The sequence below is a fragment of the Wyeomyia smithii genome, chromosome 1 (genome assembly GCF_029784165.1).
Source record: "Wyeomyia smithii strain HCP4-BCI-WySm-NY-G18 chromosome 1, ASM2978416v1, whole genome shotgun sequence".
In the NCBI taxonomy this organism is placed as follows: Eukaryota; Metazoa; Arthropoda; class Insecta; order Diptera; family Culicidae; genus Wyeomyia; species Wyeomyia smithii.
This window is the reverse complement of record NC_073694.1, coordinates 56652004-56676908: the sequence shown is the minus strand read 5'-3', so window position 1 is coordinate 56676908 and position 24905 is coordinate 56652004. Positions and strand designations below refer to the sequence as shown.

Here is a 24905-nt window from a genome sequence, read left to right as displayed (position 1 = left end):
TTTGAAAAATAGTAAACAATACTATGCGGTAAAGTAGAAAAAAACAGTATATCAGTACTATGCGGTAAAGTAGAAAAAAAACAGTATATTGATGGTGATAGAATAATGAGATTGGAAAACAAATTATATATAAGACAAAAAAGTACAATTAAATAAAAGTCGGCGTGAATGAAAAATAACGAAAAACCAGGAAAACAAATAAAATTAAAATGCCAATTAAAAAAAACCCAATAGAGTAATAAACAATTTGAACCTTTTTAAATACAAAAGATTTTAAAATAGGCCAAGGAATAAAAAATTCAAAACACATAGAAACAGTAAAAAAACATACTTAATAACAGAAAAAGCAGAGATTAGTAAAAAAGTGAGAAGAACGAAAAATTAAAAATTTCCAAAGCGAGAAATGTTTTATTTGTGGGACGGTAAAAAAAAAACAAAAATAAAATGAAAAAACCAGATAAACAAAAATAAATTAAAATCCTCCATAAAGAAAAAAGAGCAACAAAAAATTAAAAAAACCCTAGAATTGGGAAAACAAAAATTGGAAAACCGAAATATAGTTGAACAATGAAAGGAAAAATAGGAAACAAAGAAAAAATAGACAAAAAACAAGTAAAAGGGTGTGAGGACAAACGAAGAATCAGGAACAAACGACAAACGAGGAATCAGAGAAAAACCGAAACAGAAAATTAGATGAGAACAATACCTTTTTGATATTGGAACTGAAAAACAGATAAGCAGAAAAATAGAAAAGGGCACGAATGAATACTAATTTATTTCGAAACAGGTAAACGGAAACGATGGAGCAGATAAAAATCAGAAAACTTTAACATAGTGAAAAAGAAACAGAAACAGATACAAAAATGAAACAAGACACAATACAAATGAACAAAATAAAACGAGGCAAGTAAAGAGATACATATAGAAAACAAAGAGCAGAGATATATGACAATAAAAAAGAGAGAAATAGAATATTAGAAAAGCAAAAAAAGAAAACCAAAAAACACAGCACGTAGACCAAAACTAGAAATTACTTAAATAAAAAATAAAACAAGAACAGAAGAACAAAAGCAAATCAAGATCACGAGCTATTAAAAAATTAGGTTGCAAAGAATTTAACAAAAAAAATGGAGAAAAGACAAATAAAAATCTGAGAAATAGAAAAACAATGAAAGAAAAAAAACGGGTAACGAAAAATTTGAAAAATAGTTGAACCTAAAAGATAGATACAAATGAAAACAAGAAAGCATGGTATATAGACAAACAAAGCAATAATAAAGGAAATAATATTGAAAATCTGTGAAAATCATCGAAAGAATACCAAAAGAACACAAACTGAGATAAACAGACAAACAAGAAAATGGACAGAAATAAACAGATAAATATTAAATTATTTTAAAGCAGAAACAGGGATGCAAAACAACATTAAGTTATATGAACATAAAGTGACAAAACTAATTAGACAGGAAAAAAGTATTTTTTATTTATTTAAGGAAAAATCAGAAAATCGGAACAATTGGTAATCTGACGCTAGATAATAGGATAAACTAAAATAATAAATGTTTCCGTTAGAGCCAGTAAAAAAGAAACCTAGAACAACCTAGAAGAGAAAGAAGAAGAACAACCTAGAAGAGCCAGTAAAAAATAAACCTAGAAAATCCTAGAACAGTACAGTGAAATGCAAAAATTATCTTAATTATTTGGAAAAAAGCATGGATACAACGTAAGGAAAAATCAGAAAATTTGAAAACAGAAAAAACGGAATCACGAAAAAAAAAACAAGAAAACATACAGATGAACCGAAAAAAATAAAAGTCCTGTCTAAAAAAAGAAAACAAAATTAAAGTAACAAAAATACGGAAAAAAGGAATAACATGTTCTCTTGTTGCTAAAAACGGAAATAATAAAAGCATAACATATAGAAAACAAATAACAGAAAAAAAATTAAAAAAAACAGAAAAATTGAAAAGCAAAGAAAGTGGAAAAAAATTAATTTAACCAGAAGTTCCTAAAATCAAAGAAACAAGAAAGGATAAACAGAAATAAATTAAAACCCTGAGCAAAGCAAAAAAGGACTAGCAAGCAAGGAAGCGAAAAATACGGTTGAAATTGAAAAATCAAAAATTACAGTTGTAAACAGTACTCGATAATAGTTTCTTTATTATACTTGTGCAGTGGTTTAAACGTATACAACTAATGCTATTTTCAACAAATGTATTTTTTAGGAACTTGAATAAACGCTTCGCGTTTAGAAAGTCATCAACGGGCCGTGTTGAACTTGTTTTTCAGTAGAATCAGAAATCGGGCAAATAAGTAAACAATTAAATTCATTACGCAAAGGTAATTCAATATCAACCAGGCAGTTCTCGGGTGACGATTAATTAGCAAATCGTTACATTCTGTTTCAATTGCATCATCACTTGCTGTGAAAACAAAAAGTCCTCCAGAGCTTACCGCGGCTGCTAGGTTAGGCTAGGTTTTGATTGGACTTTGCCGTTGCAGGTGGGTGATAGCAGCAGCAGCAGTGAGATTCCACATAAGGTTCGTCTTTTTTCCTCTATACCCGTGCGATAATCTTTTCGCTGTTTATTCTGCAATGTCCGTGTACTGCACCGCCAAGCACCGCCGTTTGTTCATTCATGCAAACTGTTCAATGGCTTTTTGCGCATTCCGATCGCGACCAAAGGATGAGCGCATCGCGATCGTACGATAGCTACGATAGTTGTGTCATCATCGGTGTTGCGCTCCTCGACACAGAAAAAAAACTGCCATCGAGTGAAGTGCTCTCTTTCACCTGCATCTGGGTGTTTAGCAAGGTAGCAGCGCATATGTAAATAGAAGGAAGGGTGCTCGGCACTCCCTAACAGGATGAGCCAGCTTAGAAATTGCGAGTACCGCGCCCTGGCAGCCATTAGAGATCGCTTGCATAGTTCAGCTATGATGCCACGGCCGCGGCTTGAAGACGGCGACATCATTCTGGCTGAACGCACCAGGTGCGTGCCACCAGATTAAACAGAAGTGAAGTGAACGCGACGACACATCTGAAGCCCCAATCTGGCTTAAGAGGCATCTCTACTGATGACATGTCAATCTAGGCGTTGGAAGGTTGAATCCGTCTAGTGGGATACTTCAGCCGCTAGACAAGCGTAAATGACAAATTGAGACGCACTCCGGTAAAGTGGAATTGGCAATAACGAGAACGGATTCTTGAACGCTGTTTGATACTTCAAGAATGCGTACATTTTATGCTGTTGTAAATCTTCAATAAATGATTCGCATTTGTCCTGATACTAGTGATACTAAGTTGTCTTGTTTTTCTTTGTTTTCTTACAGGTACTGACAGACTTAGTGCAAGGTGAATTCATGCAGCTGGGCTCAAAGGAAACGGAAAACGAACGATTCGCTCACTACTTCACCAAGACGTACAGGAAAACAGCGTCCTTGATTGCGAATAGTTTGAAAGCGGTCAGTAGCGGTTTACTGTGTTAGACTTGCTTGGAATGTGTGTTTTCTAAAAATGTTTTCATGTTTTTAGGTGGCCGTTCTATCCGGAGCGGACGAAAAGATGGTGGAACTAAGTTTTCAGTACGGACGAAACCTCGGACTAGCCTTTCAGTACGTGGACGATCTGCTCGATTTTGTGTCCAGTTCGGAGGCGATGGGTAAACCGGCGGCAGCCGATCTGAAGCTGGGACTGGCCACCGCGCCGGTGCTGTTTGCGTGCGAAAAAGTAAGTTTGATCAACTGCAAGCGGTTAGCAGTGTGTAATTGTGCGATAGAGCTGCTTGAAGGAAAGCGTTGAATAAGAACAATAACCAGAAAGGTTGTACGAAGCTCACGTACTTTTTGTTCAAATATAAATATTTTTGAACGATGGAGGAAGTTCTGAAATGGATCAAATTTTGCGAAGTTTGATAGGAAATTCTTTTATGATAAGAACATAGAACGAATTGCTGCAATTGCGAGAAGAAAAATAATTTTGCATAAACTACACTCCATGGCCAGAAAATGTTAAAAAAGGTTTTAAAATACTAAAAGCTGGTAATACTGTAATATGTTTATAGATTAAAAACGCTAAAAGCAAATTAGGAAATCAAAATCACACTCAAAAAAGGTTTGAATTGTTTTTCAAAATCTGAACCTTCAGAAGAGGTAGCAATATTCAAAATTGATACATAAAAAACTCTGAGTTGCAAAATTTCGCGTGTTAGAAAAGATAAACAAATATGCTAACTTTATCTCAAATGATATTTGGAACTTTCGACTACGCACTATGAAAAAAATCTTTAGAGTCCAGAAAATGCTCATGAGAAAAACAGACAAGAACAACAACAAAATGTTCCAAGAATTGAGTTCAGAATCGCTGGAAAATATTCCAATTAAAGCTCAAAATCGCAAGAAACAAAAACCCGAGAGGACGAAAACTCTCTTAAAAAGCTGCTAAAGACATTTAGTCAAGTATTCAAAATTCAACAACCAACCTTGGAGAGAAACATATAAAAGCAAAAGCAAAAAAAAAAAACAATTGTGGCAAAAAAAATTAAGAAAAAAACAAAAATACCCAGAAACAGTGAACATCGGTCTTAAATTAATCTCGTAATTATCGTAAACCGAATGCTGGTAATAGAGTAAAATATAAATGTTTCCAGATGATGCTTAGAATTCTGAAAACAAACAAAACCACATTCTGGGATTTAAGTTCACATTCTGAATTTCAAGACATCTTTGAAGGCAGAAACTGTAAAAATTTATTCATATAATGAATTTATCATTACCAAAAGTACGCTCATGAAACGTTAGAATTACTAAAAACGCTTGTTAAAGACCCAATGTTAGAGAAAAAATTTCCGTGAAAATTCGAGAATTCTGACGATGAGAAAATGATAAAATGACTTTTTTAAGACCTATTATAATCTACTGACTAACGCAGGAAAGAGCAAAAAAAAAAGATTCCAAATCAACCTAAAAATGCAGGAAGATACTCGAAAGAAGGCTGTAAACGGTCTGAAAAAGTTTCATAAAATATTTCTATAAAGGCTTTCAAACTAGAGATAAAAATAAAGAAGGCAAAAAGAAAATAAATGTGGGCGAAAACAAACCCAAATAAAAACAAAATTAGTGAAAGTAGATCTCCTATTACCCTAATAATTGTTGTAAAGTGTTTCTAAGTGTAGTCACGGTGTGAAATATAAATGTTTTCAGATCAATCTCCAAATAATGAAAAAACACGAAAACACTCTTAAAGATATGAAAAAGCAAAAAGTAAATTCAGGAGATTAAACTTCTGAGTTGACTCATCTGATCTAAGAGATGCTTTAGAAGGCAGAATCAGTAAAAATTGATGCCTTAAATCAAATCAAAATCGCTTCTAAAGGAGGACATAGAGCTCCGAATCGCGAAAAAAAGTTAAAGGTCCAGAGAAAATGAAAATAATGAAGGCTGAAAATGTTGATCAAGTACGCAAAATAATCTAAGAGCTGCCTGACATTCTTTTCTGTGAAAAGAATGTGTTCCTTAAATTAGCTCAAAGCTTCCAAAAACATTTTTTAAGAAGAAGGGAAAAGATCAAAACAGAATGATTAAATTAAAAAAGGTTCCTAGGTACTTTAAAGTATTCTGAAGCATTCCATGTAGAGCTAATTAAGCTTAGACAAAATAATCGTATAATAATTTAGCAGGAAAAGCTCACAATCGGTAAAAGAAATATTTGGAATGTTGAAAAAAGAATTTGCCGAAAACAATTAAAAGTTCCGCAAAGTAGAAAGTACAAAAAGATTCCAGGCTCAGCTCAAATTAACGCTGGAAACGCCCACGAATGACTGCAGCAATCTTTAAATAAAAACAATCAACCTCAGTTTAACAATACGAACTCAGGAGAAAAGTTTAGGGCGTAATTTTTAGAAATGTTGATTACACAACTTTAGCTATTAAGGGAACCCCTTTTTGGATTTGTGCTAAGAAATATTTAAGCACAAAAAATATTTTTAGGTTCTCATGTTCAAAACTTTGTTATGTAGATCGCCATGCGTCTCCGTCATTGTATCATAGCAGCGGAGACGCTTGGTATATAACTCAACCTCCATCTAACATTTTATTTTCTCTCTCTCCCTTCACAGTTCCCCGAGCTGAACCCGATGATTCTGCGCCGCTTCCGGGAGCCGGGTGACGTCGAGCGGGCATACGAGCTCGTTCACAAGTCCCAGGGCCTGGAGCAGACGCGCTTTCTCGCACGCGAGCACTGCATCGAGGCGCTCCGGCTGGCGTCCCAAATCAGCGAATCGCCGTATCAAAAGGGTTTGATAGTGGTCGGCGACTTCGTGCTGAACCGAATGAAATAGTAGTATGTCGTGCGTGCGTGCGTGAGCGAACGGTGGCAGGCGGAACGAGAACGAGAACGAGCAACAACACACCCAATGGCAGAGCTTCTCTAAAAACCAGTAAAGATTGCCACCGCCACCGAGCAGTGAAATGAGGAGAAAAAAAAAGAAAAGCGTAAGGAAAGACAGCAGCAGATAGAGTGAGAGAGAAAGAAAGAGAGTGAACGGGTGCACTAGGATTAATTTAGCTAGGTTTTGGGAAGCAGGAACATTTCGGCAGCTTAGGGAGCCGAATCCGGGAGGGACATGTACAGCAGTATGTTTATTTTTTTTGCAATAAAAAGGTTTGTGTGTGTTTGAGCGAATATTTTAACTGCAACCACTGGAAGTAACCACTTTTTCAACCTGTGTGCTTGCTCTGCTTGTTAGACATTGGACTTTCGGGCAATCGGTACGCGTGAGCTTGAAACGTTCTCCAGAGTGTGTGAGCGTGCCAGAGGAACTAGTGCGGGTTTTATATCTAATAAATTTGTAAAGAAATAAAAAAAAAACTCATAATATGTACTAGAGTCAGTAAGATTATCTAGCGAGAAGAAAATAACCAGTTTATTAATCAAGATTAATAAAATAAGTCAAGGTTCACCCGAAACTTTACAGTGCGAAGCAAAGGAAGTCGGTTGTCTGCAGCGGCGGGTTTTAGTGCCCTTTTCTTTTTCGAAGCTGCCGGCAGCCGATTCCCTCCAACTTCGTAAATGTGTGAAATCTATTCATTACATCTATTGCTATCTATTTGTATTCCTTATTGGGTTAGCTAAATTGAACAATCATGTACGAAGTGCAATGTCGACCGGAGTGTTGACTTAATCATCTTATTTTTTTTGTTTTTTTTTTTTCAATTCTGTTGTAAAATACTGTGTACCTAGTGTTCGGACTAACTAGCAGTGAAGCGATAATGTAGGATTGGCGCGGCGAGTGGGTGTGCAAGAAGTGAGCGAACGAGACGCGATGGGCGGGGTTGAGGGGAAAACTAGGTCAGTTCCGGTCATACGTTTCCCATTCAATAGATTCAAGATTTCAACTTTCACAATAAATGATAGTCACATGAGTTTTGTTGTTCCTAAGTGTTTGACGAACCGGCGGCAGAAATTAAGCATGAGGCATTGATATTTGGAATTGAACCATCTTTCTTCCGAAATGGGATCTAGCTGCATTTGATCCTTTTTTTCGCACAAACTTGACCTAATATCTCACACCCTTGGTTTGTAAGCAATTGACAGTGATGTCAAATGTTAGCACAAATCTTGGATAGACTTGATTTCATTGATACAAGCGTAGAGACAAATCGTAGAGAAAAGAATGCCGGAAGTACGTCATCACAATAAGCACTGCCATTGGAAATAGTGGAACAAAGATTAGAGGAATGAAGATGATGAGTGCGTTGTTAGGCATGGTTGCGGGTAGATAATTTCAAACTCTTTTTTATTTGGAAGTAAAAAATAATTTTGACTGTGGCAGATTGAGATAATACGATTCGACAGAAAGTTGGGCGCCTTAGATTATGACAAAAGAAAATGTAAATAAGAACTAGTTAAGCAAGTTAAACGGTAATACAAGAAGAAAGCGCAAACACGCAGCAGAATTGTGCGTACCTGTGTATGCGTGCGTGTTCTAGCTCGTAAGTGTCAAACGAAGTAGGCCAATATGCGACCTCTAGCTGCTCAATTATCGATTAAAGTGGAGACCGTAGCAGATCAAATTATTATTATTTTAAAACACGCAACACTAATTTTGATGAAATCAAAGAAACACACACACACACAAACACACACGCGACACCCCATACTGTAAATAGTAGCTCTAATTTAACCTCTAGGGAAACGTAAAAAACATTAGTTTAACTCAAACACTATTTTACACATTTGTACGCACTTGTTACTTTTTTGAGTTTGCATTACTCTATTTCTGTTCTAACACTTAAATTCATGTTTTGTTTTCACTTTTTTTTTTCTTTTACAAAAAAATCAACAAAACTCTCTTTCCCTGTCGTGGCAGAGGAAACTCCGAAAATCTCTCAGTGTACTTGGGCGCCAGTAGGCCGACATTAGGCCTACTTATCAAACAGGTAGTGCCTACTTATCAAGTTGTAGTAAAAGAAGTTCCACTAAAAAAATAAAATTAAACCAAGACACCGAAATAACCGCCACGATTTGCTTCACCCCTACACATGATCACTGACACACCTGCACTTTCATACACACACACATGTACACATCCGTTGACACCCGTCTGAATTTAGATCCAAGATTTGTAGCAAAAAAAGCGACTAAAATTACCAAAATCGAGATCAAAAAACAATGCTTAAAGCTTTTTCGTTGCGATTATGCAGTAGCTATCATTTGCCCAGTCTTGGCGTACCATTGTGGGATACCAACCAACAAGAGAACTAGAAAACACATGCACATAAGAAGAAGAAGAAGAAGAAGAAGAAGAAGAAGAAGAAGAAGAAAAAACGATAGCAGAAAATGTAGTTTGTTTCAGGGGGTTATTGAGAGAAGCCGATGTATATTATCGTTGCTACAATTTACACAGTCTTCACAAAGAGAATGTTTTTGATATGTAATGATGAAAATGAAAAGAAATAAATGAGACTAATCATCTATCAAAACGACGGCGCGGAGTGAGAGGGATTTTTTTTTACACGAAAGAGCATTACCTTTTGCAGGGCGGGTGGTTTGACGACCGGGCGATGACAGCGGGTAATTTTCACCAGTATCACTGGGATGTTTGAAGAGAAAGAAACTGACCCACGAGGATTTCAATGAATAGAGGACACTTTTGCAGATGCTGCTCATTATTGTAGGACTAGATGGAAGTCAATTGAGAACAAAAAAATCCGGACTCCGGCAGCCTTTGTTAGATGGATGGATGTCATCTGGATAGACGGTAAGTACCATTTTCTATAGTAAAAATATTGAAGTTTTACTTGATTCAAACGTATCAACCCTCCAAAGAATAAAAACAGAGGAGAGATTAGGAAAATATGATACTGGACGAATATATTTGTGATGGACAAATTCTAGCTGGTTTTTTGATGATTTGCATGCTTCGTTCCATGATATTGAAAAATCGCTCATTTTTTGGGTAAGATTACGATATTTTTTTCAAAGAGTTCATCTCTAATAAATTCCTATTGGTTGCAGAATCTCAAGTTACAGCAAATTTAAAGACTGTAATTTGTATAACTTTTGATTTATTTTTTGAAACGGACCTAGCAAAAAAATTAACATGAAAAAATGGTCTGATTTTACATTACTTGAACAATCCGTCAATTTTAAATGATTAAAATAAACAAGGAAAAAATCATAAGCCAGTTTTGTCAAATTTATGTGCATGTTTTAGCTTTCTTTTAAGGAAACGATGATCATCGAGGAATTGAGATTAACTGTTGATTTACGAATCGAGAATATGCCAGGCTGAGAAAGTGGAAAACTGGAAGTGGAAGTGGCTGCGAGAGGAGGCTTATAATCAACTAACGGACTTCAAGGCAGTGTACGCTCCAGTCAAGCAAAATGAGTTATGATGGTGCATGATCACACAGGATAACGAATGAGATATTCTGTTAATTAATGGTCTGGATTCCGGTTACGGGCTGTACACGAACTAGTCAACATCGTTCATTAAGGTTCTATACGAACGGCATGACAACATGTTTGAAGGACCAATAATCGGCTTATGATTGAAAAACTAGACTTACGAGCTCTAGAATCCAACGATCCTTTTCTACTATCAATCGACTGAAAATTTCGCAAATCATCGTAAAAAATAATAAGTAGACTAATTCTGGAAAATTTGTGTGAAAAGTGCATTAAAAACTGGAAAATACGACAATGAACCAGCAGTTGGAAATGGAACCAAAGTTATTTTGTTAGGTCACTATTAGGAAGTTCAAAAACCTGCAAAGAAGCTACTGTAGCTTAATTTCAGTCTAGAAAAAGCACCAAAAAATATGAATCCAGACGAATTTTGATGGTTGACATCACTGACCACAAGCTGCATAATTTAATTTTCTTATTTCCTGTCCTTGCATACCGGATAAGGTTGTCAAATGTCAAAAACGTCAAGCAAAACATGAAAACATGCTCGGTTTTCCAAAGAAATTCCCGTAAACCCGGGTAAATTTCGGAATCAGCGATAAGAAATCGCAGTAATGTAGAACTTTTCAACAGAAGTTATTTTTTTTTCCTTCTACAGTGAACAATTAAAAAGACATGAGTGTTGAATGTGAACATTTTGTACTACATAGAGTTGAATAATAAATTGTATTAATTGTTTGAGACTTTCGCTTATGTTTTTCCAGACCGAAACTTCGCGTTCACCCTAAGAACTGGGAATTGCTCCCAATACTTGAATATGGCGAGGTAACATCCCCGAAAAATGTAATGACCTAGACCATGACATCCCGAAGAGTGCTTTTTTGAATCAAGCAGTTTGAAAATACAGTGCAAATTAAAAAATGCGAGAAAAGTGAACAAATTGAAATGCAACTCACTAGCAAAGAAAATTATCGTCAAGTTCGAATCACCAATAGCAGAAACACGATCTACTAACTATGATTGATATATTCGCTTATAATCTTGTTATTATCAAACGGATTTTGTATACCAATGTCTTTATCGATTGGTGAAGTATTTCTCAAGCTAGTTGTACAAAAATTGGCATAATTTTATTTATTTTACTTTTATGGCGCTAGGAGATCGTAGAGATTGTATGCCGATTCCAGAATACGCCTCCACAATCTTGGGCTGCTCGTCTGCCGTGTTTCATCAACTTAACAATATTAGAGTGTTTGGATTTATCGTGATTCCTACGTCTGCGCCACATCCAGTTTTTTGCCGCCGAGAATTGATCGGAAGGTAATACAAAAGCCGATACGTTAGCCAGACAGGGTTCATGCTCCGATTTCATAGGCCCAGAACCATTCTGCGGGGTGTCATCAAGCGCCTTAAAAGCAGAATTGAAAACCTGGGAGCATCAGACAATACAAGAGAACTGGATATGCTCTCGAGTTCCAGTTAGTCTCGAGGTACGATGCTGGCCTAACAAGCCAATCGTCGTAGGTTCAAGTCTCGGCTCGGGAGAGACTGTTAGGGGGCCATCCACATACCACGTGGACAGATTTTTAACTATTTTGTCCCTCCCCCCTGGGACAAATCCCCATATAAATTCTTTTTTTTTGTATAAACCGTGGACATTACACAACCCCCCCCCCCCAAGCTATCCACGTGGTATGTGGATGACCCCTAGTGTCAATAGGATCGTTGCGCTAGCCCCGCAATTGTCCTGTACATCCAACAGTTGGTTGCGAAGTCTGTGTAGAATAAACAGAAGGTCAAGTTCCGAATCGGAATGTAGCACCAAGGCTGCTTTGCTTTTTCGGATATGCTCTGAAGCGCTACGCCAGTCGAAACGTGAACGTGAACGTGAACGCCAAACGTGAAAAAAGCCAGCAACTGCTTAGTTTAAACAACAAGGAATTGAGCACAACAACAGGTCTGTTCACCGGACGTTGTCCAAGTAAGCATCACCTGAAACAAATTGGTCAGTCAGATGACGAGATTTGTCGCCTCTGCGGGCTCGAATCTGAAACCGCAGAACATTTGCTCTGTATTAATACAGCGCAGAATAAGAGCCTTTGGAAAAGGAACTATGGAGCCTTTCGAGGTCTGCAAATCTTAATAAGGTAATACATTTCATACGAAATTCAGTGCCAAATTGAGAGAAAGGGTGCGATATGACAAGGACGATCACTTTTATCAATAGTGATATGTATGCAACAGGTACCTAGACTAAAGAAGAGGCATACCACAAAAGATCAAAACAATGGTCGCAGTGGTCCAAATCGTACAAAAAATAATAAATTGATCGCAGGTTCCTATGCTCGAAAACCACAAGCGCTCACCGATCGGCCTCCTTCCATGTCCACGATTCATGCCTGTAGAATCACCGGGAGAATCAGCGTCCTGTAGAGCACAATTTTCGTTCGGATCGAACCGTATCACCGACTTTCATCGAAGATCGCCAGCCACTATGTACTTTGTTTTGGCAGTACTTATGGTGAGTCAAATTTTCGCAGGTTCCCTTCTGAGCATTATAAAGACCTTCTTTACAGCTCTACGATTACGATCGATGATGTCGATGTCGTCCACGGAAAGCGTCACAAATTCATCCGAAAATTCATCAGCTGGCCTGAAGTTTGATGTAAATGCATCAAGAGTCACACGTGTCAGCCTAATTAGTTCTGTTGGGTAACCATATCTAAGCATAATCTGCCATAGCGCGTTTCGTTTTACTCAATCGTACGCCGTCTTGAAGTCTATAAATAGATGATGTAGCTGCATGCTGCGTTCTCAACTTCTCAAGGATTTGTCTCAAAGTGAACATTTGTTCCGTTACAGCTTCCTGCAACGGCCTCAGTCTATGGAATAAGATAAGGGAGAAAATTTTCCATGCGAAATTCGGCCGGTAAGCCTCGTCCAAGGTTGGCGGTTACACGGCTTGTCTCTTACCCCCAATTTCTCTCCTGTTCCACTCGACGATTCTCCTACCTTCCTCACCTTTCAATATTGTTCTGTTCGGCAAACTCATTTTCCCGGTATTCCCCCTGCATCTCACGCATCACACGATTTGCGGCTAATGACGTGTTAGCGTATGTCCGGACCTTTTCTTCTGTAACCTATACAAAATCAGCATCACCATCTACTACGCATGTTTCTTACTGCCGTAACCAAGGGAGGGTTTAGTGTGAAACAATTTTAAAACAGTAGATCTCGAAGTTTCGTAAAATTTTGAGACATTTGGTGTCAAAAAAAGGTTTGGAAATCGGAAAATTCATGCTTTTTATCGGTCAAAGAACTCTACTCTACTCGGTCCATGGTTGTAGTTCGCCAGGTCTTCAGTCTGCGTAGGCTTCGTCGACCGTCTTCCATCTGCTGCCGCTTGTCCGCTCTGCACCTCTCCGTCTCCATGGTTTCAAAAACCACCTTACCGGGCTGTCGTTCGACATACTTACGACGTGCCCAGCACAATCTGTAAATCTTAGCGATGTGAACGATCGGTAGCTCATGCAATTCCTAATCTCTTAATTTATATTTTTAATCAAAACAAGTAGCGAGCTCAGGTTGCTAGTTTGAGGAACTCCAGACATGTTAGAAAAACAGTGTAAAAACAGGCTGAGCCTTTTTACACACACTTCGATCAGTCAGGTAAGACCTAAACCAGCGTACGGATTCCAATGAGACACTGGTGCTTATTACGGGAGTCACTTCACGGTGAAATATATTTCACTCTCACGCTCAATTCACTTTTTTAGACCTATTCCCGATTCCACCTCAAGTGAGGTGACAAAAATCACCTCCGTGGAGTGAGATTGACAGTGAAGTGGAATTGAGAATAGGACAAGTGAAATGAGATTGTTTCCCAGCTCAAAAATATCTAAGTCCCAGAAAGTCGTTTTTTCCAGTTTTTTTAGATAACACCAGATCTTGACGTGTTCTGCATTTCTAAGACATTCGGCATCAAAAAAAATGTTTTTTTCGGTATCGAAAATTTCCTGAACTAGTTTGCATTTTTTTTCATCGGGCAAAAAAATGAAAAATTGACCGCTTTAAGGCACGGATCAAACTCTGATTCGCTTCGTTACTGAAGAATAAATCCAATATTTACCATTAGATCACAAATCAATCAACTTTAAGACTTATGGCAGCCTCGTGGAATCATTTCACCGTTCAAAATGGTCGTGAAATAATTCCACGCGAAACGTCGCTTTTTCCGTTCTCACTTCACTGATATGACACTCATAATAACCCAGATTCCACGGCAGATGTCACTTCGCGACGTTTTTCTCACTTACGTGAGTCTCGTAATAGGATTTTGTCCACTTCACTTTGATTTCTCCGTGAAGTGACTCCCGTAATAAGCACCACTGACGTATTCTAATCTGCTAAGCAGTATTTCGTGGTCTACCCGATCATACGCTGCTTTCAGATCCAGGTAAATTGCGTCGGTTTGGGAGCTAGAATCCATAGTTTACAAACAGTGTGGCAACAGATTGTTTGGGGAAAAGACCCCTGCTGCTCAGTGTCAATATAATGCTTAGTAAACAAGGCGTCGTTTACAATAATCATATCGTAAATTTAATTGGAAATTTCGCGTTTAGCATCTTTTTGGTTGGTCTGAAATTGGCCGTCGAAAAGACTGCACATCGATGACGTCTCAAGAGTGCCGACCATCGATCAGTATGTGGTCGATCTGGGAGCAGGTCTCGCTATTGGGGTGTTTCCAGATGTACTTCCGCATATGCGGACATGCAACATGGGCCAGAGTTGTTCCCTTGGCCTCGGTGAAGTTCACTAGCCTCAAGCCGTTATCGTCGGTGGTACAGTGAAGGCTTTTTCTTTCGTTCGACTTGTGCGTTCATACCTTCGGTGACGATTTTCATGCCGTGTTGTGGGCCCTCTCCATGCGTTTCCTTAACGAGTTTAATGAATTTAATTAGAACAAGGAGCAAGGTGTATTAGAGAAAAGCTTTAATTTAGAGTTCATACACCAAACTACAAATCTTTGTCGCTGTTATGCGTGAAGTTTCGAAATTTATGGAATATTTCTGCAGGAACGTTGTCCGTTACTTGAAGGATCCAAATCTTGAAGAATCTTATTCATACTTTCTGAATTAACTTCAAACATTGCACAGCGGTCCAATAAGGCAAAAAGTGGAACTTAATTCCATACCGCCTTTTACCTTCACCCAGGCTTAAAAGTGTCTTCGGAACAATTGTTTGCATGAATGACCCGCATAATCGCAAATCATCAAAAAGTATGAGATTTACTATACTAAAAATAAAAATAAATATTTTTTTTTGTGTTAAGAGATAGAAGAATAGTTTGTTCAGCAAAGTTGTAGAAGATTCAAAAATATGAAACTTTGTTGAACAAATGAAAATCCCATCTTCTTTCGATACAAAGTTATAAAGTATATTACATAGAACTTACTTAAAAGTTAGTTTTTTGTACTTAACTTTTGTTCGTTGCATTTTACACGAAAGTATTGTTCGATGGAATTGTTATGGCAAACAAAACACACATTTTTGCCAAAGATCATATATCTCCAGAACTTTTCCTTAAAAAGTTATATCATATTTTAGCTTGATTTTTCGATAACTTCAAGAACGTGTAGGTTAAAAAGGAGCAAGTGGAATCGTGATGTCAATACTTTTCCTTGAAGTTAGACTAAATTACTATAAACTCCTGTAGGTTCAATTTGTCCCAATCCACCCATAGTAGAGTGAGGCGAGCATATGTTACAGTAGGTTTTCATATATCAAAAATACTAACTTTTTTGTGTTTAGAAATAGAGGAATGGTTTATTCGGCGAAGTTTAAGGACGTGCAAAAATATGAGACTTTGCCGAATTAACCATTCCTCTATCTCTTAACACAAAAAAGTTAGTATTTTGGATATATGAAAACCTGCTGTAACATATGCTCGCCGTACTCTAATATGGGTGGATTGGGACAAATGGAACCTAAAGGAGTTTATAGTACTTCAGCTTAACTTAAAGGAAAAGTATTGACATCATGATTCCACTTGCCCCTTTTTAACCTATACGTTCTTGAAGTTATCGAAAAAATAAGCTAAAATATGATATAACTTTGTAAGGAAAAGTCCTGGAGATATATGATCTTTGGCAGAAATGTGTGTTTTGTTTGCCCTAACAATTCCTCCGAACAACACTTTCGTGTAAAATGCAACTAACAAAAGTTAAGTACGAAAAACTAACTTTTAAGTAAGTTCCATGTAATATACTTTTTAACTTTGTACCGAACGAAGATAGAATTTATTTGTTCAACAAAGTTTCATTTTTTTGAATCTTCTACAACTTTGCTAAACACAGTATTCTTCTATTTCTCAACACAAAAACACACTTTTTGCCTTTTTGGACCACTGTGCATTGGGATATGCTCTAGAGATTCAGTATTTTCAGTTCTGTCATTTTCAAAGCCGATATTCTCTTGAACGGCAAATGTTCTGGTCCGTTATTGGAGAACATGTAATTACGTTCTTAATCATTTCACAGTACGATACAAAGGAGTTAATTGCATCTTTCTCGTTCATGGTGCCCTCAGGATCAGGGCTCTACATTTTCGAAACAAAACAATGAAACTGATATACTCGCGCTGTCATTTCGATTCGAATAGATTCATTTTCACTTGATTCCTTTCGGCTACTGTCAACGAATCACTTCTTTCTCTCTTTCCCGTCTCTTGTTCTTCGGATCGTTGCAAAAGAAACTAATGACTATCTCATTCGACGGAGAGAGTGACGGAGAGAGAGACTCTTTCCTTTCTTTCAGCGTCTCAATTGAAATCAGCACCGTATCGCGTCGTTTGATGGTAGTTTTCTAATACCGCAAGCCGTAGTTAGAACGGTAATGGCATCCAATAATTACGTTACGCAAGTTACGATCAATATAAATTTTATATATAGATACTAGCTGACCCGGCAAACTTCGTCCCGCCTATTTTTGTGTTTAATTTAATAATTTTCAACATTCCAAATTCATTGATTTCTTGCGATTTGTTTATATCGTTTGAAATTATTGATTTTATCGGAATGACAACATCCTCGTTTTCTGCCTTTAGTACACCACCTCTCCGGAAATACTCATATTGGGTGGTATTTTCCAGGTATTTATTTTCCAGAGGTTGCCATCTTACAATTTAAAATGGTGCCTGAGGTCAATTTTTAGCTTTATGCATCATTCTGGTTAAAGAAACGCTCATGTTGGGTGGTAATTGCTCACTTTGGGCTATTTTTCAGAAACCGGAAGTCACCATCCTGGATTTTAAAATGGCATTTGGAGACAATTGCTGGCCCCTGAGCGTCATACTGGTCCGAGAAACACCAATAATAGGTATTATTTAGTGATATTCGGCTGTTTTCCAGAAACCGGAAGTCACCATCTTGTATTTCAAAATGACATTTTGTGACAATTTTTGGCCCCTGAGCCACATTCTGGTCAAAGAAACACCCATATTTGGTTATTTTTGGGTCATTTTCGGCAGTTTTCCAGTCACCAAAAGTTGCCATATCACAACTCAAAATGTTGTCGGAGGTCGATTTGTGGTTCAATGCATCATCACGATTTCGCAAATACCCATATTGGGTGGTATTTGGTCATATCTCGCTGTTTTTCAGAAACCGTAAGTCGCCATCTTGGATTTCAAAATGGCATTTGGAGACAATTTCTGGCCTCTGAACGTCATTCTGGTTGAAAAACACCCATATTAGGTGGTATTTGGCCATTTTCGGCAGTTTTCCAGTCACCGGAAGTTGCCATTTTACAACTCAAAATGTTGTCGGAGGTCGATTTGTGGTTTCAGTGCATGATCATCACGATTTCGGAAATACCCAGATTGGGTGGTATTTGGTCATAACCCGCTGTTTTTCAGAAACAGGAAGTCACCATCTTGGATTTGAAAATGATATTTGAAGACATTTTAGGGATAGAAACCGGAAGTTTCCATCTTAAATTTAACAAATGGCGTCTGGAGTCAAAAATTTTTCTTGCTCTCAGAAACCTCAACATATCAAATTTGGTTCTATTTGCATGATTATTTCTCGAGATGTGCAGAAATTTGTGTGGAACCCCTCCTTTCAGAAGAAGGAGGGGTGTCGAAAGTTTATGAACATATTTGTTACTTCCAAAAACAATTACATGCCAAATTTGGTTCTATTTGGTGGATTGGTTCTGGAGCTGTGCGAAATTTGTGTTTCTTTTGTATGGGACCCTTTTAAAAGGGAGAGGGGCGTCAATTTGTAATGGATATATTTGATACCCCTAAAAACATCCACCTGCCCAATTCGGTTCCATTTACTTGGTTAGTTTTCGAGATGTACATGAATTTGTGTTTCATTTGTATGGAACCCCTCCCTTTTAGTAGAGGGAGGGGTGTCAAACTATTATGGATATATTTTTTACACCTAAAAACATCCACCTGCCAAATTTGGTTCCATTTGCTTGGTAAGTTTTTGAGATGTGCATGAATTTATGTTTCATTTGTATGAGACCCCTTCCTTTCAGAAGAAGGAGGGGTGTCAAACCATTGTGGATATATTTGTTATCCCTAAAAACATTTGGTTACATTTGCTTGGTTTGTTTTCGATATGTGCATGAATTTGTGTTACATTTGTATGGGATCTCTCCCTTCCAGAAGAGGGAGGGGTCTCGAATTACCTTAGTCACCTTTCTCGGCCCCTAAAACCCCTATATTCAAAATTTCACGCCGATCGGTTCAGTAGTTTTCAAGCCTATATGGAACAGACAGACAGACAGAGCTGCATTTTTATATGTATAGATTTATATATCTCCATATATATGCGTGAAGTACTGTATAAAAGCCTTCTGTCTCCGTCAGCGCTCATTAGCATTTTCAATTGAGAATCGTCATGTGAGAGTGATGGTGATAATCTCCGCTTTCAATTGAAAAGCGTTTGTATCAATTTCAAGCCCTTCAGTTGTCAGAATCAAAGCAAGAGCTTTCGAATGGGTGTCTTCGACTCACAAAGTGCTCGAAAATGATACAAAAGCTTTTCAATTGAAAGCGTCAGCGTCACTATAACCTAATAATTGTCGATTGAAAATGACTTTGGCTCTGCTCAGGATCAGCCTCTGGTAGACATTTGAAGGTTTTTAAAGTACAAATCCTGCTTTTCGAAAACAATTTACAATGGTACTCGGCGTGTCATTTTCGGACCATGCTCTTGAAATAAGACTTACTGCTGCTGAAGCCCTGTAACATAATTGCTCATTCGTAAAAGGATAAGTAGGATTTAAAATTATTATATCTTGCGCGATTAAAGTCCATTTTATCAATGCTTCACCGGCAAGTCCATTAACGATTAAATGCATCACGGGCATTCGAACAGAAATTATTCCAGACCGCTATAACTTTCATGGGTATAACGTCCCTATACACAAAAAAAAAAAATGTGCGAAACCCCCATCTCTCATTTCGTGCTGGTACACAAGAGGAGCAGATGGTTGTATACTTAACGTCAAATTAACTGACGACAAGGCCAAGACATGACTGCTGAAAGGTGAAACAATTTTTTCAGTATCCATGTGGACGACTGTACGGTGCTGCTATCCAATAAATGATAATAATGTGTACGAATGTTTAGTTCTCAAACATGAAACTTTCCGGAAGAATCAAGAATTATCGGCGCATCATTTAAAATTAGGCGTACCATCAGAACGTCCTGATAACTGCTATGAGCACGCTCTACAGCCATGTTTTCCACTCTCGCCGAGGTTAATAAAGCAAAACTCGGGTGCCCCGGTGAACCTGACCATATGTACAATGGTTCCGAAACCAGGCTTGCGACATATAAAACTTTGAGCTTTGGTAGGATGGAACCTGCAAATAAATATAACCCCTCAATATAAACCCCCACTTTGATAGTCAACTTCACACTTATCTTCCGTAGTTTAAAGTGCAAAAATATGGCAATAGCATTAAGTACAAAAAATGACAATATCATCAATCTGCATGTTATCTTAAGCGTCGAGCTGACCAAACTGCTACCATTTTTTCATATACAATCTTGAACAGCTCAACGATTGATGACGGACTATGCACGATAAATCGGTTTTGCTCATAGTGACAATTTTATGAGAATTTAAGTGATCAGATGGCAGCACTAACCGTCGGAAATCGGTCGTGTTCAAAATGTACGAAAAATATGGAAGTTAGGTATCTTTTTCTAGTTATCTTTGATTCTTGGCTACACGATACAACAACTCGTTGTTTTGTGCACAGTATTGAATTTCATCATAATTCATTGCTGCGTATGAACATTGGGTTCAAATCACAACTTCAATTCGTGTAGTCCTACGTCAGAAATGCGGTCAAGTCTCAGATACAACTAACTGCTTTCTCATAACCAAAACAAATTTACCCCTTTTACCTGTACTTGTATTTATTCTTCATCTCGTTGGATTGACATTTCTGCCAACATCCCATCCATACATTGTTAGGGACATTGCATTTTGCCATGAATAAAAACCATCCAATAATTATGGGAATCAAAATAGATTTCCTGCTATTTTATTTTCACTACACAACGTAATCCTCCCTATAGAAAGCAAGCATTGTAATTTATTCATCACTTTTGACACAATTGTCACTCTTTCGTTTCAACGCGTTTACACAAATCACGCCTACTGAGAATGACTTTAACCCTTTAATATTACCCATCGTTTCGAAAGCGCCGTAGAAAGACAACAGGCAATGGGTAGTTCGGTGGAAGGGGCCCTGGGAAAGCCGGAATCCCGACCGTGAGAATCGCGTGTCAATGTTGGCAGCAGCGAGTAGCGGTACGAATATATACTACTATAGGTAGAAACAAACAAAACGCGGGAAAACTTTTTGCTTCTGCAAGGTTCGCGAAAAATTCACCGTAGATTGTGCAGCATGAAACGAAAAAAAAAAATAACCGTACGACTGTTGGATCGAAATCCGGTCCTTTCGGTCGATTCTGGCAGCGAGTGGGGGAAAGCCTGGTGGTGCATAGATCCGTTTTTCGCTGGCAGCTCGTGCTGGGACGCAGTCTTCCTTGGACCGTTGAAGCCACCGCAGGTGCCTCTCGGTGTACCCGTTGAAGGTAGCGAATAGACTCCTTAGCAAGTGAGAGGGGAATTGTTTTTTTTTTTTTTTGAAAAATTGAAACTGGAACTGTGCGAGTTCTCACGGTAGTCTGCGGGAAGGGAAAGTGTAATCAGTGCAACGAGAACCGTTTTGAACCGAAGTTGATATATCTAGGTTAAAAGTGACTCCGCCAGAGGTGGAAAATCGATGCACTGCATTGTGTTTTGGTGACTGAGCTGAAAATTTTCGTCCGTGTTCGCGTCCTTATGGAATCGTTGCAGTTGCAGTTAAGTTGGCAGGAACAGATTAATTCCGGGATCGTACTGTTCGATCATCAGCAGAACTGGTGCTCCATGGGCTACGACGGTTACTGGTGCCACTGGTAAATGGGAACGTCCAACAATCCGCTGGACCATCCGCTGCTATGGAATCAGCAGCTGAAGCGCATCCAGGAGAAACGGATTGCTGACGCAAGCTTGCGCGATTGGCAGCACCGGAAGCATCTGGAGCGGCAAGCACGTGCCAAAGAGCAGGCCCACGTAAGCTATCTCGCTTGTTTTGCTATGCTGCCTTGTGATTCATACACTGTAACACTTAGTAATAGATGTAGAATCGATACGTACAATCTTCCACAATCATTAACTAATTCTCTTTGGATGGTTGATCTTTCTTGGTGAAAACCATCCAAAAACATAAAATTGAAAAAAACGTATAAGTAAAATTATACGGTGACAAAAACCTCAAATAAATCATTAACTAATTTAAGAGACTACAAGTGATGGATGATTTATCAAAACAAAAAACTTTAGTGCTTTATCGAACAACGTCACTTAAGCAGTAACATAATTGCGTTTTTTATTTTTCCATTAGAAATGCGAGAAAAATAAACTCTAAATTTGAATTCTCGAATCCAGAGAATGAAAGTTTTACGATTACAAGAAAATCGGGACTTTAAGTGAATTTTACCAAACAATAATGTACGATTGAGAGTAAATTTCCACAAGGATTCTTGGAGTTGAAAATGCTGTAAAGCAGTTTGAATGTATTTATGTATTTTAAGGATTTTAAATTTCTAGGACTTTTACGATTTGGGTTCTTATAACCTGAGGATTTTGAAATTATGTTTTAAAATTTTAAGGATTCATTTTTTTATAACTTCGGCATTCTAGGATTTCAGGACTCGAGACTTTATAATTCTTAGATTTTAAGGTTGAGATTGAAAGATTTTAAGAGATTCGAGATATTAGGATTTAGGATTTAAGGATACACTAAGGTCGCTTTTTACGCGGATTCCGGAATTTACGCGCTATTTTTTTTGCGCGGATTTCGGTTTCCCTTCACTCGGAATGCAGAAATAACGCTGGTTTTTTTACGCGGATTCCGGAATTCACGCGGTTTTTTTTACGCGGATTCCGGAATTTACGCGTTTTTTCTACGCGGCATGTATCCCCCGCGTAAAAAGCGACTTTAGTGTATTCAGTTTTTTTTTTGAAAAATTTGGACTACTCTGCGACGATTTTTTTGATTTTTTGTGGTAATCCTATGATCTTTAAGTTAAAACCCTGAATTAATCCACCTAGCAGTGCAGAAACCTTTGTTATACTAACTAACACTACATAGAAACTTATTATACCAGTAAACCATAAATCGTTTAAAATTAAATTTTAAAGATGGTATTACAGTGGATGAAACAAATACAATCATTGAATCAAACTTCGACGTGGTTTTCACGAATATTGTGAATGTGAAGTCTGGGTTATATTTTTTCGACCCCAAACCATTATTTTAAGCTGTCTAGGATAGAAAAATGAGTTTTTAACATAATCGAACGTGCAGAAACAATAAAGACAACAATGATGCGAATTTCATTCTAGAACAGCATATATGTTTGTCAGCTCATTGCAACACTATTGATATAATTCCCCATAATCCAAGCTTTTTTATACGGGAGCTGGTTGAATTACTTCTGCAAAACGCAAAAATTATTGAGGTGGTATCTTATGTCGAGAAAAAATATAAGGTTTCAAAGAAAACAGCGATTAATAAATCACTGCTTTAGTCACTTTGAAAACAAAGAGCAATAGAACAGTTAAAAATATGAGAGATTTATCCACCAAGAATGAATTGACAACTGCAGCCATTTCAAAATTGAGAAAAGCTGGTTATCGGTTATGTAGCCTGGGTTATCAAACATGTGGAGACTTTTCTGAACAGGCAGTGGAGATTAAAAACCAGATCAAATAAAATCGAAAGATAAAAAAGTTCGTCTATCAGTTGCCGAAGCTTTACGATTTTTATGTCCTAATGATTTTGTTAAATATCAATACCAAAATGTATGGAATATGTTACTTGGAAGAAGATGCATTATTTATCCAACGAAGTTTTTGGAACCAAAATAACGGTTCGGTTCAAAATTCGGTTGATAGAAATTATGTAATAAATATACTTACAATAACTTTTAGATATTGCTGTACGGGCATTCTGTGCGGAAGTTCCGTTGAAAAGCTTGATTGAGCACACCATACAGTGTCTCTTCAATCAGGACATTCCACTGTAATTCTGAAAAAAGGATGTGATGAATCATCGAATCATTCACAATATAAAATGACCTTTGTAAAAGAGCTAGACGGAAATTTGGAATCATATAATGACTCTCATATTTTTTTACGTGGGACTTGCAAATAAATTGGAAATGAAGCTTGTAAATGTTTCATCAGACTTCAAACGATAATAACAGGATAACCACATTATGGATAACAATTACAAATATGTTATATAGATAAAACGTTAGACAATTTTGTAATAAGCTAGTTATTTGCTCAGCACCTGATAAAAGTTGATGTCTTGTGGTATTCAAATCGCTTCGTTTTCAAAAATCGCAAAATCTAGAAAAGAACATAATGATTGTAGATTATGAATTAGCATCGAAGTTCTACAAACTTGCTCTCAAGAAATTATAGTTCAGAATTATACAGGAACGCGTTAAATGCTTTGTTACCATATAAAAGTTACTTGAATCATACGTGTAATTTTTTCAAGAAATCAACAAAAATCCTGATAAAATCTGTGAGGATCAAATGCTAAAAGATTTCATCGAAATTCATATAACTTCTGTTGAAAGTTGTCAGTTCAATTCTATTTCAAATGCATTTTTTGAAAATGAAGGTTTTTCGCAAGGATGAAGGATTTTAACTTCTCAAAGTGTATTCGAGAACGTTACTCTTTTTTAAGGCCTAGACTGTATGGTAAAATTCAAAACAATTTCAAAACTTTATAAAACTTGCTGCGACAACGAGAAGTGGGATATCATGGATATTTGTTTAGTTTTCTGTTTAGTCATTTAGTTGAACTGAGTTGATTGGTATACAACACTTGGCCCTCAACAGATTTATTTTGTGTTTAAAGTTAAATATCTTATGTAAAAAAAAATACTCTTTGATCAATATCTCGAAATCTAAGCCATTAATCAAAAATCCACTCGGTAGCATTCTGGGGGACTACAGTAGCTTTCGTTTGCGTATAAGATCATCAAAATCGGATATTGCATTGTATAAGAAAGCTGCGTTAGTATTTTGCGGCACATACATACAGACAACATACACACACATACACACGAACAGACATTGCTCAGTTCGTCGAGCTGAGTCGAATGGCATAAACGGTTCGGCCCTCCGTGCCTTGGATCTATTTTGCGTTTTTCGACCGATTTTTTAACCTTTGTTTAGTATAACAAAGGTAAAAAGGATTATTTTAGGATTTCAGGATGTAGAGTTTCATAACCACAGTTCTCCCACTGACCATTATTAGACCATTATTATTAGAGCACACCATTTGATTTGTTATGATGTCATGAAATATAATTTTTGGGATGCGTAGAAAATAT

The 24905-nt window shown here is 37.3% G+C and overlaps 2 protein-coding genes across 10 annotated transcripts in view; both read left to right on the top strand.

Moving 5' to 3' along the window:
* Window positions 1-8982, top strand: part of LOC129718433 (all trans-polyprenyl-diphosphate synthase PDSS1) — a 245333-nt gene extending 236351 nt beyond the window's left edge. For all 4 annotated transcript variants that reach the window (XM_055669220.1, XM_055669219.1, XM_055669217.1 and 1 more), the window contains exons 7-9: window positions 3334-3465; window positions 3536-3730; window positions 6117-8982. In XM_055669220.1, coding sequence (XP_055525195.1) covers window positions 3334-3465; window positions 3536-3730; window positions 6117-6338 — 549 coding nt within the window. In that variant the 3' untranslated portion in view covers window positions 6339-8982. The remainder of the gene's footprint in view (window positions 1-3333; window positions 3466-3535; window positions 3731-6116) is intronic.
* Window positions 8983-20995: 12013 nt separating this feature from the next.
* Window positions 20996-24905, top strand: part of LOC129725530 (uncharacterized) — a 28054-nt gene continuing 24144 nt past the window's right edge. For 5 of the 6 annotated variants that reach the window (XM_055681517.1, XM_055681501.1, XM_055681507.1 and 2 more), the window contains exon 1: window positions 20996-21561. In XM_055681517.1, the coding sequence (XP_055537492.1) occupies window positions 21409-21561 (153 nt within the window). In that variant the 5' untranslated portion in view covers window positions 20996-21408. The remainder of the gene's footprint in view (window positions 21562-24905) is intronic. The other variant, XM_055681522.1, reaches the window with a different exon arrangement.